At 39.7% G+C, this 17,190-nt stretch overlaps 1 protein-coding gene across 3 annotated transcripts in view; it reads right to left on the bottom strand.

Moving 5' to 3' along the window:
- Positions 1-16,956, bottom strand: part of FNIP1 (folliculin interacting protein 1) — a gene marked incomplete at its 5' end in the record, with an annotated part of 96,307 nt that extends 79,351 nt beyond the window's left edge. For all 3 annotated transcript variants that reach the window (XM_014583572.2, XM_014583574.2, XM_014583573.2), the window contains 2 exon segments: positions 607-741; positions 16,830-16,956. In XM_014583572.2, the coding sequence (XP_014439058.1) occupies positions 607-741; positions 16,830-16,956 (262 nt within the window).
- Positions 16,957-17,190: the final 234 nt, after the last annotated feature.

The raw sequence follows: 17,190 nt of genomic DNA, 5'->3' as shown, positions 1-17,190 counted from the left end.
GTGCGCTCGCCAGACAGAGAGAGACATAGAGACAGAAAGCGAGAAATCACCCCCCGGGGGGATGGTCACGCTGCAATCCCTTCTCCTCCATTCTCCTCTCGGGATCTTGGGCACACACGCACACACACCCAGCGTGAGATTTAAGCCACCGGGTCCGGGATGCGAACCGCGGTCGACTACGTGGGAGTCCAGCGACATAGCCATTACGCTAACTGCTGGTTCCCTGTTACTTTTGAATAATAAAAAATCTATATTTCTGACTGCATATACTTCCAATAATACTTCAGTTTCACGACACAGCTGAACTATATTATTACTTTATATGTATCTTCATACTTCAATAATGAAAAGGTATATAAAATAAGAAATTAATCTGATAGTCAATAAATCTGAATTGAGAAACAGAAGAAATATTCCCGCTACCTATGTCCATAGCTCTCTGTACTTCTTCTATCCAAAGACTTAGCAAAGTTCATAAACTAACTTGTTTAATTATCTGCCTCTCCAGCTACTAAGAATTAGTCACTATTGTAAGCTCAGCCCCTAGGATGGTACTTATAAAAGTTTACAAGTGAATATTGAAATAAATGACATCCGTGATCTTACCTGGTACTTAGGACACTGGTCTTTTAAATCAGAAGATGAAGTCACAGAACTGTCCAAAGAGGAAGAACTGTCTCCACCAGGTTTCAGTTGGCAGCATTTCCCAAAGACTTTAACTTGAGCATCACTACAGAGTTTCTGAAATACAGATCATATTCCCATTCATATTTTAACAGATTTTTCACCTTATACAAGTTTAACCACAATAGAAAAATTTACAGAAAAATAGAATAATTCAAAATAATATAACCTTAATAATGACTATTTGCATATGTTTCCCCTTTATGAGAGAAAGAGGATAGAAGAGATAGGGGTTTATTATTTTCCTTGGCAGGGGAGATTCTTGCTATACAATGTGTGTGCTCACCAGAGAGACACAGAGACAGAAAGGAGAAATCACCCCCGGAGGGTAGCCAAGCCACAATCCCTTCTCCTCCACTCTCCTCTTGGGATTTTGGGCACACATGCACACGTGCCTGGTGTGAGTTTTAAGTTATCGGGTCTGGGACTTGAACTGCAGTCAACCACTGGGGAGTCCAGCAATGTAACCACTACGCCATCTGCCAGGTATTTTTCCCAACATCTCAGTGTATTGCGATCCTCCCGCATTAGCCTCCCAATTAGCTAAGATGACAGATAGTAGCAGTCATGTTCAGGTTATCCCAGGAACTGAACCCACTGCACCCCAATAAGGCTTCCAGCCTCCAAAACAGTGGTGCAACCTGTGCATCACTGTAACTGAGCCTGTTTAATCTTCTGAAATGATAATGTATTCATCCAATAAACAGTTATGTTTTTAATAACAGATTAGCTTAGGATCAGAAGATTGCACAAAAGAAGATTGCATGAAAGAAGAAAGTATAAGATTGCACAAAAGAAGATTGCATGAAAGAAAGTAATTGTTTTTCTCTATTCCTTTTGCTCTCCTCCTGCTTTCAACAGGTTTTAGGGCTCTTACTGGTCACAACTACCAAAGTCACAATCCACTAGGGTCTCTATACTACTAAAAGTATTCCAGTGACTTATTACCAATATGTTCATTCTTTCATGTAACAGATCTCAGATAGGTTCTTTTTAATTTTTTTTTATTATTTTTTTTGAGAGGTTTCTTTGCTATAGGGCGCTCGCCAGAAAGACAGAGAGAGACATAGAGACAGAAAGCGAGAAATCACCCCCCAGGGGGGATGGTTACGCCACAATCCCTTCTCCTCCATTCTCCTCTCAGGATCTTGGGCATGCACACGCATGCACCTGGCATGAGTTTTAAGCCACCAGGTCCGGGACACGAACCGCGGTCAACTACATGGGAGTTCAGCAACATAGCCATTACGCTAACTGCTGGTTCCCCAGATAGGTTATTAAAAGCAGCTGACTGAAATCACAATTTCATAGTTGCTACTATCACCAAGTGCATTGTAAAAGAACATCTGGTAATCTCCACATCATCTCTAGCCAAAAATAAAAATAAGAATAAGGGCTTAAGAACTAAATATGAATTTAAACATCTATGTCCTTGGAGACCTGGTTATGTCACTGCACTCCCACATAGTCGACTGTGGTACAAGTTCCAAACCCAGCGGCTTAAGACTCATGCCCGTCGCGTGTGCATGTATGCTCAGAATCCCAAGAGGAGAACAGGGGAGAAGGGACTGTGGCATGGTCATCCCCACTGGGGTGTGATTTCTTGCTTTCTGTCTCTCTGCCTCTCTGTATCTCCCCAGCAAGCCCATGCACCCTATAGCAAAAAATCCTAAAATACACACACACACACACACACACACAACCTAGTCATTGAATAAATTATGTGGCTTCTCTAAGCCTTAATTTGCTTAATGGGAAGAAAAACCCTACCTAATAACACTTATAATAACACATTATAATATTATATATAACAATAATAATCTAAAGAATCAGTATACACTTCCTGATCTATTTATAATTATTATTAGAAAAAGTTAAAATGAGTGCTAACAATTGTGTTCAGGATTTTCACCAGACATTTTCATTTATATTATTTAATTTAAACTTTTACTAAAAATACTTCTATTTTTTAATACTGGTATTGTTAGCCATACTTTAATAACTTTAATATTTACTGATTATCAATAAAATGATAGGTCTTTATGTACATTTTATCTAATACGCATCCTACTAAGCTCATTTTACAGTTGAGAAACCTGAAGACCTGGAACCAGCAGTTAGCGTAATGACTATGTTGCTGGACTCCCATGTAGTCAACTGCGGTACGCATCTTGGACCCGGCGGCTTAAAACTCATGCCAGGCGCATGGGCATGCATGCCCAAGATCCCGAGAGGAGAATAGAGGAGAAGGGTTGGCGGCATGGCCATCCCCCCTGGGGGGTGATTTCTCGCTTTCTGTCTCTCTGTCTCTGTCTAGCTGGTGCACGCGCCCTATAGAAAAAAATCTCTCAAAAAAAAAAAAAGAAAAGAAAGAAAGAAACCTAAAGACCTTAAAGGGTTGAGTAACTTCATCTATAAGAACAAGTAAGTTTGTGAGACCAGCAGTTGGTGTAATGGCTATGTCGCAGGACTCCCATGTAATCGACTGCAGTTCAAGTACTGAACCTGGTGGCTTAAACTCACAGTGGGTGCGTGTGCATGTGCGTATGTGCCCAAGATCACAAGAAGAGAATGGAGGAGAAGGGACTGCGGCATGGCCAGTCCCCCTGGGGGATGATTTCTTACTTTCTGTCTCTGTTTTTCTGGCAAGCGCATGCGCCCTATAGCAAAAACCTCTCAAAAAAAAAAAGAGAGAGAGAGAGAGAAAACAAGTAAGCTTGTTATCTACTCATAGTCAAAATTAGTCAGCTTGACCAACCCACTATTGCAAACCGCCATTTTATCCATCAGCAAAATTATTTAAGTAGTACATGTGCCAAATATTAAGGAATATAGGTGAATAAAAAAGTCCTCTTCCTCATAGAACTAACCTTACGTGATAATTAATACGAGAGTTTTTTTCACTATAGGGTGCGTGCGCTCGCCAGACAGACAGAGAGAGAGACAGAGAGACAGAAAGAGAGAAATCACCCCCCAGGGGGGATGGTCACGCCGCAATCCCTTCTCCTCTATTCTCCTCTCGGGATCTTGGGCACGCACGCACATGCGCCCGGCGTGAGTTTTAAGCCACGGGGTCTGGGATGCGAACCGTGGCCGACTATGTGGGAGTCCAGCAACATAGCCATTACGCTAACTGCTGGTTCCCACATGATAAATATTTTTCAAAATTATACAAATGTGTAGGACCAGCAGTTGGCATAATGGCGATGTCGCTGGACTCCCATGTAGTAGATCATGGTTCAAGTCCTGGACCTGGTGGCTTAAACTCACACCAGTGTGTGTGTGTGTGTGTGTGTGTGTGTGTGCGTGAGCCCGAGAGCGCGAGAGGGACACGGAGGCGGTGGCGTGGCCACTCCCCCTGGGGGGTGTTTTTTGTCTTTCGGTCTCCCTGTCTCTCTCTGTCTCTCTGGCAAGCACACATGCCCAGTAGCGAAAACCTCTCAAAAAAAAAATATATATATATATTACACAAATGTGTATAATGAAGCAAATATTTCAAACATGTTTCATAAAATAATGATTATAACAGTACCTCATATTATTAATAGCACTTACTATTTTGTCAGAAACTATTCTGTCTCACATAGAATGAAAGAGTAAATACAGTCATATGTTGCTTAACAATGGGGAACATTCTAAGAAATTTGCTGTTAGGTAATTTTGCTCTTGCGTGAACACTGTACAGAGTGGACATACACAAACCTAGATAGTACAGCCTGTTACACACCTAGGCTATTTGGCATAGCTTACTGTAATTTTACGGGACACCATCATATACCCACCATCACATACTTGGCTTCTCATTCACTGAAACATGCGTCACATTACTGCACAACTAAAATGCATAGCAGTGCCATCATGATCCGCATTTACAGAAGGGTTAAAGAACAATAATGTCTAAATGAATTACCTATGAGAGGATCTAGAGAGATTAAGAGTGACATTTAAGCTAGGATTAGGAAAAAAGCCTAAGCCTTATGGTGAAAGAGGAAGAGTAGGAAGGCTAGAAAGACATTCCAGGCTGAGGAACTACACATGTCCAATCTCCAGATCAAATAGCACTTTGATAGAGGGTGCAGGTTTGAAAGGGGCAAACAAACTTCAGTTCCAGAACTAAAGCATAAAAGCACGCATGGAAGTGGACATAAAAGCACAAGTGTTTGGGACATAAAAGCACATACACACACACACACACACACACACACACACACACACACACACGTTTTTCCACAAAACTGCCCAGATGTTCAATTTCTTTGCTTCCTCCCATTCTGAAGTCATAGCTTTTCCAAATCCAAACGACAACTACAGTGGCAGACGGTCCTCTAGTAAGGGAAGGGCAGACAGCAACACTCAGATAAGCACAGGCCTTCTATAAGCAGAAATTATAGGGGGAAAAAAGTTCACTTTTCTCACTATTATGTTCTAAGGAAAGTCATGACATATTTTTCTGTGTTTTTCTGCATCAAGATTTTCTCAAAGACTCAATAATTTACTTTCATTCTTAAGGGAAGTGATGCCATAGTTTATGTCTAACTCGTAAAAACAAACATCCTCTACTTACATGTAACAAATAAGGTATAAACATTACTGAAAAATAAACCTGGCTTTTTATAACTAGACTATAATTTTATTAACTTTTTTATACTTTCAAACGATCAAAAGCAAGTGGCAAGTTCAGTATAAAGAGCTCTTTTTCCTGAACCAAATGAGTAAGCTACCTCCATTATATTCCATCAACTCTGAGTACTTTACTATGTGTTTCCTACAAACAAGGGCATTCCCCTATATAACCACAATACAACCAAAAATCAGAAATCACCACCGATGCATTATAACCACCTAATTCAGACTCCCTTAAAATTTGATCAGTGTCCAAACAATGTCCTCTAGAGTGAAAGGAACCAGAGTTCAGAATCTTATACTGCATTTATTCATTATAACTCTTTAGTTTTCTTCATTGAGAAGTTTCTCAATCTGACTTTATGATCCTGACATTTCCAAAGATGAGAGAGTTATTCTGCTGACTGCTAGTTTGTGTCCTCCTAAATTCCATGCGTCATGGTTTGTTTGTGTTAGTACTTTCATGATATTGACCTTTGGGGGTAATTAAGTGATAAGAGTAGATGGAGTCCCTATGACTGACTCCTGGTAGGTGTGAAAGAGGTAAAGAGACCAGAATAAGTCAAACTGATGAAGACTGTCACTCTATTCTGCTCTCAACCTTGTGATGTGATCTGGACTCTGAAAGACCCCCACCACAAGTGGCCCTTGGAACTTGGAACTCCAAATGTGAGCTAAATAAACCCTTTTTTTTTTTAATTAAATCATCCAATTCCAGGTACTTTCTAAAATTTGCAACAAAACATATTAAAACACTGACTGGATTTATCCGATGGTCCCTTATGATAAGACCTAGTTTATACATCTTGGGGGAATAATATCACTGAAGTGACACTGTTCTCACTGAATTCTACCATGTAACATATTATTTCAATTTGTCCAATTGCAATGATATTCTTGATCCTAATGATCACTTAATTTAGGTGGTATCTACCAAGCATCATATTGTAGATAAACTCTAACTTTTTTGGAGAGGTTTTTTTTTTTTTTTCTGGCGTGTGTGAACTCGCCAGAGAGATAGATAGAAAGTGAGAAATCACCCCCCAGGGGATATGGCCACACTGCAATCCCTTCTCCTCCATTCTCCTCTCAGGATCTTGGGCACACACGCCCAGCGTGAGTTTAAGCCACTGGGTCCAGGACTCAAACCACGATCGACTACATGGGAGTTCAGCGACATAGCCATTATGCTAACTGCTGGTCCCGAAACTCTTAACTTTTTTAAAATTATTTTTCTTTTTGGAGAGGTTTTTGCTATAGGGCGCGTGTACTTGTCAGAAAGACAGAAAGCGAGAAATCACTCCCCGGGGAGATGGCCACACTGCAATCCCTTCTCCTCCATTCTCCTCTCAGGATCTTGGGCACACACGCCCAGCGTGAGTTTAAGCCACTGGGTCCAGGACTCAAACCACGATCGACTACATGGGAGTGCAGCGACATAGCCATTACGCCAACTGCTGGTCCCTTAAAATTATTTTTAACGTATTATTTATTTTAGTTTGACCAGAGAGGGACAAAGTGAAAGAAAGAAAGTGAGAAAGCAAGCTGCCAGGTCCGGGACTCAAACCACAGTCAGCCATGTGGGAGTCCAGCACCCTTAACCACAATGCCACCTACTGGCCCGGAATTGTAGAGAAACATTTTACCTTTTGTAACTAATATTTTGATCAGGGGAGGAAAAAGGAGCAGGAGGATTCTGAAACTATGTAAATATGCTGTTCCTCACCAAACTTTCTATTCATTTTTATCAGTATAGACTCATGGTGTCCTATTTTATTCAATGGGTTCTATTTCTTTTTTTTTTTTAAGAGAGAGATTTTTTGCTATAGGGTGTGTGAACTCTCCAGAGAGATAGAGAGAGAGAAAGTGAGAAATCACCCCCAGGGAGAATGGCCACACTGCAATCCTTTCTCCTCTAGCCTTCTCTCAGAATTCTGGGCATACACACACACATGCCCAGGTATGAGTTTCAAGTCTCCAGGTCTGAGACTCAAACTGTGGTTTACCATGTGGACAAACCTTATCACTACACCATCTGATGGCCCCTGTATGTATGTATGTATTTTTTATATGCTAAAGTTTCTTCTAATTTGGGCAACGATAGCCCCTTCAAGCTGGGTTCAGTGTCCTGCTGACATATTTCTATAATATTATGAGCTTCCAATACAAGCAGCTCCAGACTCACCTTGTTCTTTCTCTGCACCAGCCTAGGTACCAGTTATTTTTCTAAGAAGTCTTGGTTCATTTACTGGAGAACAGTATTTAGAAAACAAGATCTGGATGCTAGCAATTGGGACCTCTAGTAATTGGGACCTCTTTGCTTCCAGGAACACTCTGTGGACAGAATTAAGTGTGTATATGCGTGTGTGTGTGCATGTCTGTGTATGTGTGTGTGTGCATGCACACAAGCCCGCATGCCTAAATACATATATCATGTGTATATCTACATTGTGTATACATATGTATAAAAACATAAATTCACATCCATATCTCCAATTCCAGTTCAATTATCACTATATCATCATTCTCCTAGCTTTCCCCCTTTTCTTATTTATAACTCTCTTCTCTGACACTTAGAAATATGAATTCTATTATCCCTAACATGTATTTATTTGATCAGCCTCTTTGTATATAACCAGTCTTCCATTTCCCCTGTCACCATTCTCCTGCATGGACAGTCTCCTCAGGTTCATATGAAAAATGAATGCCCTCCTCATTCCGTGCAGATGCGGATACCCTGTGTTAGGCCAAACCTTATCAGAGACCTACCTGGCCTTTGATACCCTGTTCTCTCAGTCAATGTGCCTTCACCATCTAACATCCACTTTCAGCCTTACCTAATGATTTTAGAACTAAAATGTTTGGACGGAGAAGGGTAGGAAGAAGACAGGCATGTTAGTTTTAAATTTTAACCTAGACATATAACCATATTCCATATCATAACTGAAAAATTTTTAAAGAATTACTTATTTATTTTTTTATTTATCTATTTATTTTTTAAGAGGTTTTTGCCTTAGGGTGCATGTGCTCACTGGAGTGGGAGAGAGACAGAGATAGTGAGAAGGAAAGTAAGAAATGACTCTCACAGGGGGATAGCCATGTTGTAATTCCTTCTCCAACCAGTATCTTGGGCATGCATGCACACATGCCTCATAAGATTTCCAAGCCACCAGGTCTGGGACTTCAGTGGTGGTCAGCCATGTGGGAGTCCCATGATGTAACTGCTACACCATCTGCTGGCTCCCTTATTATTTTTTATATGACCAGAAAGAAAGAAAGGGAAAGTGAGAAAGAAGCCACCAGGTCCAGGACTTGAACTGCAGTCAGCCACGTGGGAGTCCAGCACCTTAACCACCACATCACCTGCCAGTGTCTCACAACTGAAATTTAATTAAAAAAACAGGATTTAGTATTTCTCAATTTTTCACAAAAGTCTTTCACATGAATTTTCAACTTTTTTCTTGTTCTGTAAATTTAAAAAACTTCTAACTTTTATGTGCAGCAAATGCTGGATGTTGTTGCTCAATAGGTGAGGCTGTGGCCCAGGTTCAAATACCAGGCCATCCTAGAAAAAGCTGGGCACTGTAATGAGCACCTATAATCCCAGTTACTCAGAAAGATGATGCAGAAAGATAATAAAATTGCATCCAGCATGAGTAAATATGGTATACACATAGAAGTCTAGCTTCCACCCTTTTCAACTATTCTGTTTCCCAGACTACACATTCGTATTTTTTCCATTTTTTTTCTTTCTTTATTCAGGATGGAGGGAGGGAGGGAGGGAGAGAGAGGGAGAGAGGGAGAGAGAGGGAGAGAGAGAGAGAGAGAATATGTATGTATGTCTATGTGTGAAAGAATGAAAAAATCAAAGAGAGGGAGAGAAGATAAGCAATCTTCACAGCGTCTGGTCACATGGTTATCCCCTTCCTCTAAGTCCTGTAACCTGTTGGATCTTCAGCACTCCTACACTTGCCAATTGGTCCAGGGACTTGAACAGTGGTCATTATATGGAATCCAGCTTCACCTGAATAGCACATTACTGTTGTACCATTCTTAACAGGTAAAGTAATTTTTATTGGTTTACTGGCGTTCTTCCTGTGTTTTTTTGTTTTGGTTTGGTTTTAGATTATTGCAATAGGACATATGCGCTCACCAGAAAGAGACAAAAAGAGGGAAAATGAAAAAATCACTCCACAGGGGAGGAAGCCACACCATAATCCCTTCTTCCCCATTCTCTTCTTGGGAGTTTGGGCATGCACACACAAGTGACATGGCATGGTTATCAAGCTGCTAGGTCCGAGACTTGAATCACAGTCAGCCATGTGGAATTCTAGCACCTTAACCACCATGCCCTCTGCTGGACCCTGACTCATTTGTTTTAATCACTGAGACTTTTCAGTGTGTTTCCAAATTTTAGAGGGTTAGTCTTCATCAGTGACCTTTTTCAGAGTTTTCCAACCAATTATTGCTAATTTTTTTTTTTCCATTTGAGCTTTAGAACCCACTATCTAGTTCTAGGTAACCATCTCCCCCCCAAAAAATAATACTGGCATTTTTATTAGGATAGCATTGTTTTTCAAAGCAATTTAAAAGGAATGAACAACTTAATAATATTTTGCCTTTCCTTTTGTTCAAGTTAGGTTTTATGTCCCTAAGGAGACTTTTAAAATTCTAAATATTAAAGTTTTGTTAAATTTATGCATAAGTACTTCATCATTTGAGCTGTTATTTTAAATGGGTCTTCCATTCCTTTATACCTCCTAACTGGAAGCTACTGTGTATATTAAGTTTGTCAATTTCTGTGTATTGACTTTAAATTCAATTACCTAACCAAATCCAATGTTCTGATTTTGATATCATAATTAACACTCAGCTGTACAATGAGTACTTATTTACTACATCAAAGTGTATAAAACTTTTATAACTTAAAATCTGTATTCACCCTTTGAAATTATAAAAATTTAATAATGTACAAGGGATTGTGGCATGGCCAACCCCTCTGGGGGGGGTGATTTCTCATTTTCTGTGTATTTCCTTGTGTATAACCAATTAAGTTTGAACCATGAATGATCATATAACTTCACTAGGAACTCATAAATACACTGCATTCTTGTTAACACAAAAACAATGTCTAAGATAAAGCTAGTCACCGTGGTAAAATCACAATGGATCCTTTTTGTGCTATCAGTATTCAAAGAAATCATATCTCACTATTTTTTACAAACTTAGGAAAGCCCTTTTTTAAGACTGCTAAACACATTCACTTTAATCAAATTTCACAGTTAAACAGTCATTTTCCTAGAAAATAACAGATCTGGAAAACATGTTCAAAGAAAGCTATTAATTGATATAATTTAATTTCAGCTTCATGAAACATTATACACATAACTTACTTCAGTTTAAAATAAGATCAAAGCATTAATGTAGTTCACTATGTATAGAATTTAAAATACAATGAAATGCAAACCAAAGCTCCTTTGTTCCCTCTTAAAACCTATTAAACGTACTCAAAATACACAATAAAATGTACTCTAAATACACAATGCTTATTTTGCATGGAAATACAGAAATGATTTCTTTATCGTTATACTGTCATGCTCTTCACAGACAATTCCTTGGTACAAACAAATACAGAAATTGGTATTTTTCTGTGAAATACTGCCTTCCCTCCAAGATGAAAGGCACTCAATAATATAAATTATGATCATCTATATTCTTCACAAAGGAAACTGTCATTTGTCTTACACTTTTAAAAGGACCTTGATAAGGTATTTTTACAATGACTATTTAAAAAAATCCTCATGAGAAACCAGTGGTTGGTATAATGGCTATGTCACTGAACTCCCATGTAGTTGACAACAGTTCAAGTCCTGGACCCAGTGGCTTACTCACGCCGGGTGTATGTGCATTTGTGCCTTTTAAAAGGACCTTGATAAGGTATTTTTACAATGACTATTTAAAAAATCCTCATGAGAAACCAGTGGTTGGTATAATGGCTATGTCACTGAACTCCCATGTAGTTGACAACAGTTCAAGTCCTGGACCCAGTGGCTTACTCACGCCGGGTGTATGTGCGTTTGTGCCCAAGATCCCAAGAGGAGAATGGAGGAGAAGGGATTGTGGCATGGCCAACCCCCCGGGGGGGGGGGTGATTTCTCATTTTCTGTCTCTCTGTCTGTCTTTCTGGTGAGTGCACGCGCTCTATAGCAAAAACCTCTCAGAAAAAAAAATTCCTCATGAAACTTCAAAGTAAATATGCTGTATTCTGTGGTATGATGTGATTTTATTTTAATTAACACTCACCTACTGAGTGAGCCCAAATAGTACAACCTTCTACTCCAACTTGACAACTTTCAAATGAAATTTCTTCAAAATCTTAAAATTCAGATTCAGACTGATAGCTACCTGCCTTAAAAACTTAACAGTTGTTTCTAAATTAGAAAACATTCATTTCTTTATTGGTAAAGGGAAAGAGTAAAAGCAATTTGTTAAGTCTCACATTGTAAAGGTTGTCTTTGAACTTCGTGGTATTATTACTTTCCCAACAGTAAGATAAAACTTTTTTTGGGGGGTGGGGGAGCAGGTGGCATGGTGGTTAAGGCGCTAAACACTCCCACATGGTCAACCATGGTTCAAGTCCCGGATCTGGTGGCTTGCTTTCTTGCTTTCCTTCTCTCTGTGAGTCTATCATTATGTCTGTCATTCTCTGGTCAAGTGAAAATGATTGAGTGAATAAATAAAATTGAATAAATAATTCTTTTAAAAAAAATAGGATTTTTTAGACATTTTTATTTGTGGAGCCAGCAAGTGCAGAGTGGTTAAGGTGCTGGGATCCCCCACGGCTGACCTGGTTCAATTCCCAGACCTGGCAGCTTGCTTTCTCACTTGCCCGCAGGCTCTTTCTCTGGTAAAATTCATTTGGGGGAAAAAAATTATTAATTAAATAATTTTAAAGATTTATTCATTTGTTTATTATTGTAATTCACCAGAGACAGATAGAGAGTGAGAGAAAGAGGGAAGTGAGAAATCAAGCTACCAGGTCCAGGACTTGAACTGTGGTCAACCATGTGGGAGTCCAACACTTCAACCACTACACCACCTACTGGCCCCAAGATAAAACTTTTTTTTCAAAAGGCTGTTTAGTAGATTGTATGGACAAAATAATATTATTGCCATTCTCTCTTACAAATTGCTTTAAACAATGAAAGGTATTTTAAACTAAGAAAGAGGAAGGACATGAGAAGTGACATCAGTACTCACTATAGCAGAATAGACCACTGCTATACAAAGAAGGCAAAGCTGAATGATTTACTTTCATCCAATAAACTGCTAATGCCTGACCATTTCATCATTATGTGTGGACCCAAAATATCATCTTAAGAATGTAGAATATAATTTACCTCACATAGTCCTTCTTTGCCTACATTGAACTCACATGACTTGATATTCCAAGGGTCAGGCTCAGTAAAGCACATGAAAACAATCACGTAAAGATTAAACTTCTTGCAATATGAGACAAAGAGAATGCCAATGTGTTCTGCAGTGTTCAAACACTCACAAAACTCTGATAATAATATTCTTAACAGTAATTAAAATTGATCAAAATAAGTCAAGTATTTACCACATGTGAATCAGTGTGCAGTTTAGGAAACAAAGGTAAATAACAGGCTTTCTTTCTCTAAGATTCTTTTTCTAACCAAGTAACAGGTACACACACATAGACAGCTATGAGACAAAGGGCGATAAACATGAACAAAAGATTATAAGAATTCTGATGGAGAGAAGAAATAACCCTAGTGGGAATGAGAAAGGATTCATAAAGTTGTGATAAAATGAACCCTGAAGGAGGACAGTTTAAACTGGGGGTAGCACATAGGATCAAGACACACACACACAAAAATGAGACTAGAAGTATTCAAGGCTAGTTAATTTTGAGACACTGAGTTTACATAAAAGTTTTTAAAAGAAGAGAAGGCATATAAGAAAATTTCAGAGGACTGAGTAATGAGTAGATAGTATGAGAATAGAGCCAACAGACAGATCACTATTGGGACACTGAGAGAGAGAAGATCAAGACAGACCTAGGAGGGACAAGATAAGAAAGAGACTGAGCAGAGATACCGAAGAGTGATCGAAAACTGACACTGAAGAGAGCCTGGGAACTAGAGAGACAGGGAGAGGCTGAGAGACACCAAGAAGGAAAACTGAGAGAGAGAAAAAGGGGCAGAGAAATAAAGAGACCAAAGGACACTGTTACAGACTGAATGCTTACATCTCCCCAAAATTCTTATGTTAAAATGTCAGGCTCCCCAGGACCAGCATATAGAATAATGGTTACATCGCTGGACTCCCACATAGTTGACCCTGGTTCAAATCCTGGACCCAGTGGCTTAGAACTCATGCTGGATGTATGTACATGCGTGCCCAAAATCCCAAGAGGGGACTGGAGGAGAGGTGACTGTGGCATGGCCATGCCCCCTGGGAGGGTGATTTCTCGCTTTCTGTCTCTCTGTCTCCCTGGCAAGGACATGTGCCCTAGAGCAAAAATCTCTCAAAAAAATAATACATATTAGGCCCTCAATATAATGGTATTAGGAGGTGAGTACTTGGGAAGGTTAACTAGATCATAAGGGTGGGGTCCTCAGGAATGTGATTAGAGCCCTCATAAAAAGTTACCTCAGAGAACTCATCCTCTCCTTCCACCATGTGAAATTATGACATGAAGTCAGCCTACAGTGAGGGAGAAGGGACTTCATGGCCCGGGCACCACACAATGCTCAGAGTGCAAACTGGACTACCTCCTAATATCCTACCTCTCCAGCTCAACCTCCAGCTATATTGGGAGCAGAAATTCAGGCACACAGTAACCAAACACCTGAAGACAGTGATATTTTGGAAGAATTCTCTCCCCACAACTTCCCCCTCCAGCAGCAAAAGGAGAGAAATTCCTCTCTGAAAACCTAAACCCAGAACTCCCACCCACAGTGAGGAAGAAACTGGTACAGAGCTAACTTACACCACCAGAAGGACACGAGCACACAGCTACAGAAACACGCTCCAAAGAAGTAGGAAGAAGTGAGTGTATCATCAAATGTCTAAAAATCAAAGTAGTCTCAAGAAATAGGAGAAAACCAGGAAATACTTCCCCCACAAAGGAACACAGTAATTCCTCGTCAGCGCTGGATTAAAAAAAAAAAATTCTGACCACAGAAATGTCAGAAAAGTATTCAGAATAGTTATTGTAACAAAACACAATGAGATGCAAGAGGAAACAGATAATTCCAGAAAATCTTACCATGACTTGAAGGAGGAATTTCATAAAGAGATAGACACCCTGAAAAAGAATCAGAACTTCTGGAGAAAAAGAATACAATGCAGGAAATCAAAACCTCCCTCGAAAGTATTAACAGCACATTAGACCAGAAAAATGAATCTAACTTTGAAGACAAAAATTTATGATTTAATCCAAGCAATCAAAAAGAAGAGAATAATCATTAATGACAGGACAACATAGCAGGAAATCCTAGACACCATTAAATGATTGAATATCCAGCATAACAGGTATTCCAGAAAGCAAAGAGACAGGTAAAACCATAGAAAATCTCTATCAGGATGAATTAGCTGAAAACTTTTCAAATTTAGAGAGACAGACAAGCAAATCCAGGAAATACAAAGGATACCAAATATAAACAACACAAGAAGACCCTCTCTGGGAAGAGCAATTGGCATAATGGCTATGTCGCTGGACTCCCACGTAGTCAACTGTGGTTTGAGTCCCAGACATGGTGATTTAAACTCACGCCAGGCACACGTGTGTGCCCAGGATCCTGAGAGGAGAATGGAGGAGAAGGGACTGCAGCATGGCCATGGGCACAGGGGGGTTATTTCTCACTTTCTGTCTGTCTCTCTCTGCCTTTCTGGTGAGCGTGCACGCCCCGTAGAAAAAAGCTCTCCCCCCCCCAAAAAAGAAGATCCTCTTCAAGGTACATCATAGCCAAATTGATAAAAATCAAAGACAAAGATAATATTCTAAAAACGGAAAGAGAGAAATACTAAGTTACACACAAAGGTTATTCCATTAGACTAACACTGGACCTCTCAACTGAAATAATCCAGGTAAGAAAGAATAGGAAGACCTATGTAAAACTCTAAAAGAAAAACAATTTCGGGAACCAGCAGTTAGCGTAATGGCTATGTCGCTGGACTCCCATGTAGTTGACCGCAGTTCACGTCCCAGACCTGGTGGCTTGAAACTCACGCCGGGCGCGTGTACATGCGTGCCCAAGATCACAAGAAGAGAATAAAGGAGAAGGGATTGCGGCATGACCATCCCCTCTGGGGGGTGATTTCTCGCTTTCTGTCTGTCTCTCTCTGTCTGTCTGGCGAGCGCACGCGCCCTATACTGCCTCTCCAAAAGATTAAAAAAAAAAAGAACAAAAAAACAATTTCAGTCAAGAGTACTATACCTGGCAAGATTATCCTTCAAATGGGAAGGAGACATAAAATCATTCCCAGATGAACAAATGCTGAAAGAATTCATCAAAATTAAACTACCTCTTTGGGAAATACTAAACAGAACACTATACCAGGAAAACTAAAGGGAGAGAAATAGAAGCAAGAGAACATAATGCAGGGCTAGCTGATGGCACAGCAGTTATGTCGCTGGACGCCCACAAGGCCAAGCGTGGTTTGAGTCCCAGACAGGAGGCTTGAAAATCATGCCAAGCATGTGTGTGTGCATGCCCAAGATTCTGAGAAGAGAATGGAGGAGAAAGGATTGTGGCATGGTCATCCCCCTGGAGAGTGATTTCTCAAAGTCCCTCTCTGTCTCTCTCTAGCAAGAACACATGCCCTATATCAAAAACCTTTAAAAATAAAAAAGCTTAAAAAAAAAACCACATCACAGGAAAGAACAATAAAAATTGCAAGCAAAAAGCCATAGCCACATGACATTTAGCAGTATGTTTTTTTTTTAATTGAGTCTGGGACTCAAACCGCAGTCAGCTACATGGGAGTTCAGCGACACAGCCATTACTCTAACTGCTGGTCCCCATGTTGAATTTTTTAATAATAAAATAAAATAAAATAAAGCGAAAGCACAATAGGTGCTCTTGCTACCACTGTAGAGCAGGGGACATATTATGGACTAAGGGCTAGAAACACACTTTCCTTTGTACCTTCAGACAAATAATTTTGCTTCTCTAGGTCTTACTTTCCATTGACTGTAAAATGAGAGGTTTAGATCAGATCCTCCATAATGATCTCAGCCACTCTGCTCATATCTCATAATAATACAAACATATAAGAAAGTAAGTGTCAAAATAAAGTCCTTTCTGGCTAGACTGTATGCATTTCCTTTAAAAAAAAAAAAAAACCACTGGAAATCAGGACTCTGAATTTTAAAACATGGAAAATGTTTTATACTGACATATAAATGGATCATGATGGAATTCTTACTCATTTTTCCTTGAATTATTAAAATATACAACATTACACTCAATCAAATCTATAATGATACTCACCGATACTGATATGTCCTCATTTTTTCTCTTAACACTGGAGTCAAAAAGGACATTCCTCCCTCGTCTTTCACAGTCTTGATAGACAATCAGTCGAATCTGGCTTGGATCAAACTCTGGTAAAGGCCAACTAGAGAAAAAAATTTTAAAGATCTATTAGAGTTACTTTAATAAATATTCCATTTACAGTCTTAAAAATAAAACCTATAAGAACCAGTAGTTAGCATAATGGCTATGCTGCTGAACTCCCATGTAGCCGACCGCAGTTTGAGTCCTGGACCCGGTAGCTTAAACTCACACCAGGCGCGTGTGTGTGCGTGCCCAAGATCTGGAGAGGAGAAAGGAGGAGAAGGGATTGTGGCAT

Source organism: Tupaia chinensis, unplaced genomic scaffold, assembly GCF_000334495.1.
Source record: "Tupaia chinensis unplaced genomic scaffold, TupChi_1.0 Scaffold144346_1, whole genome shotgun sequence".
Taxonomy (NCBI): Eukaryota; Metazoa; Chordata; class Mammalia; order Scandentia; family Tupaiidae; genus Tupaia; species Tupaia belangeri.
This window is presented reverse-complemented; position numbering and strand designations above follow the sequence as displayed.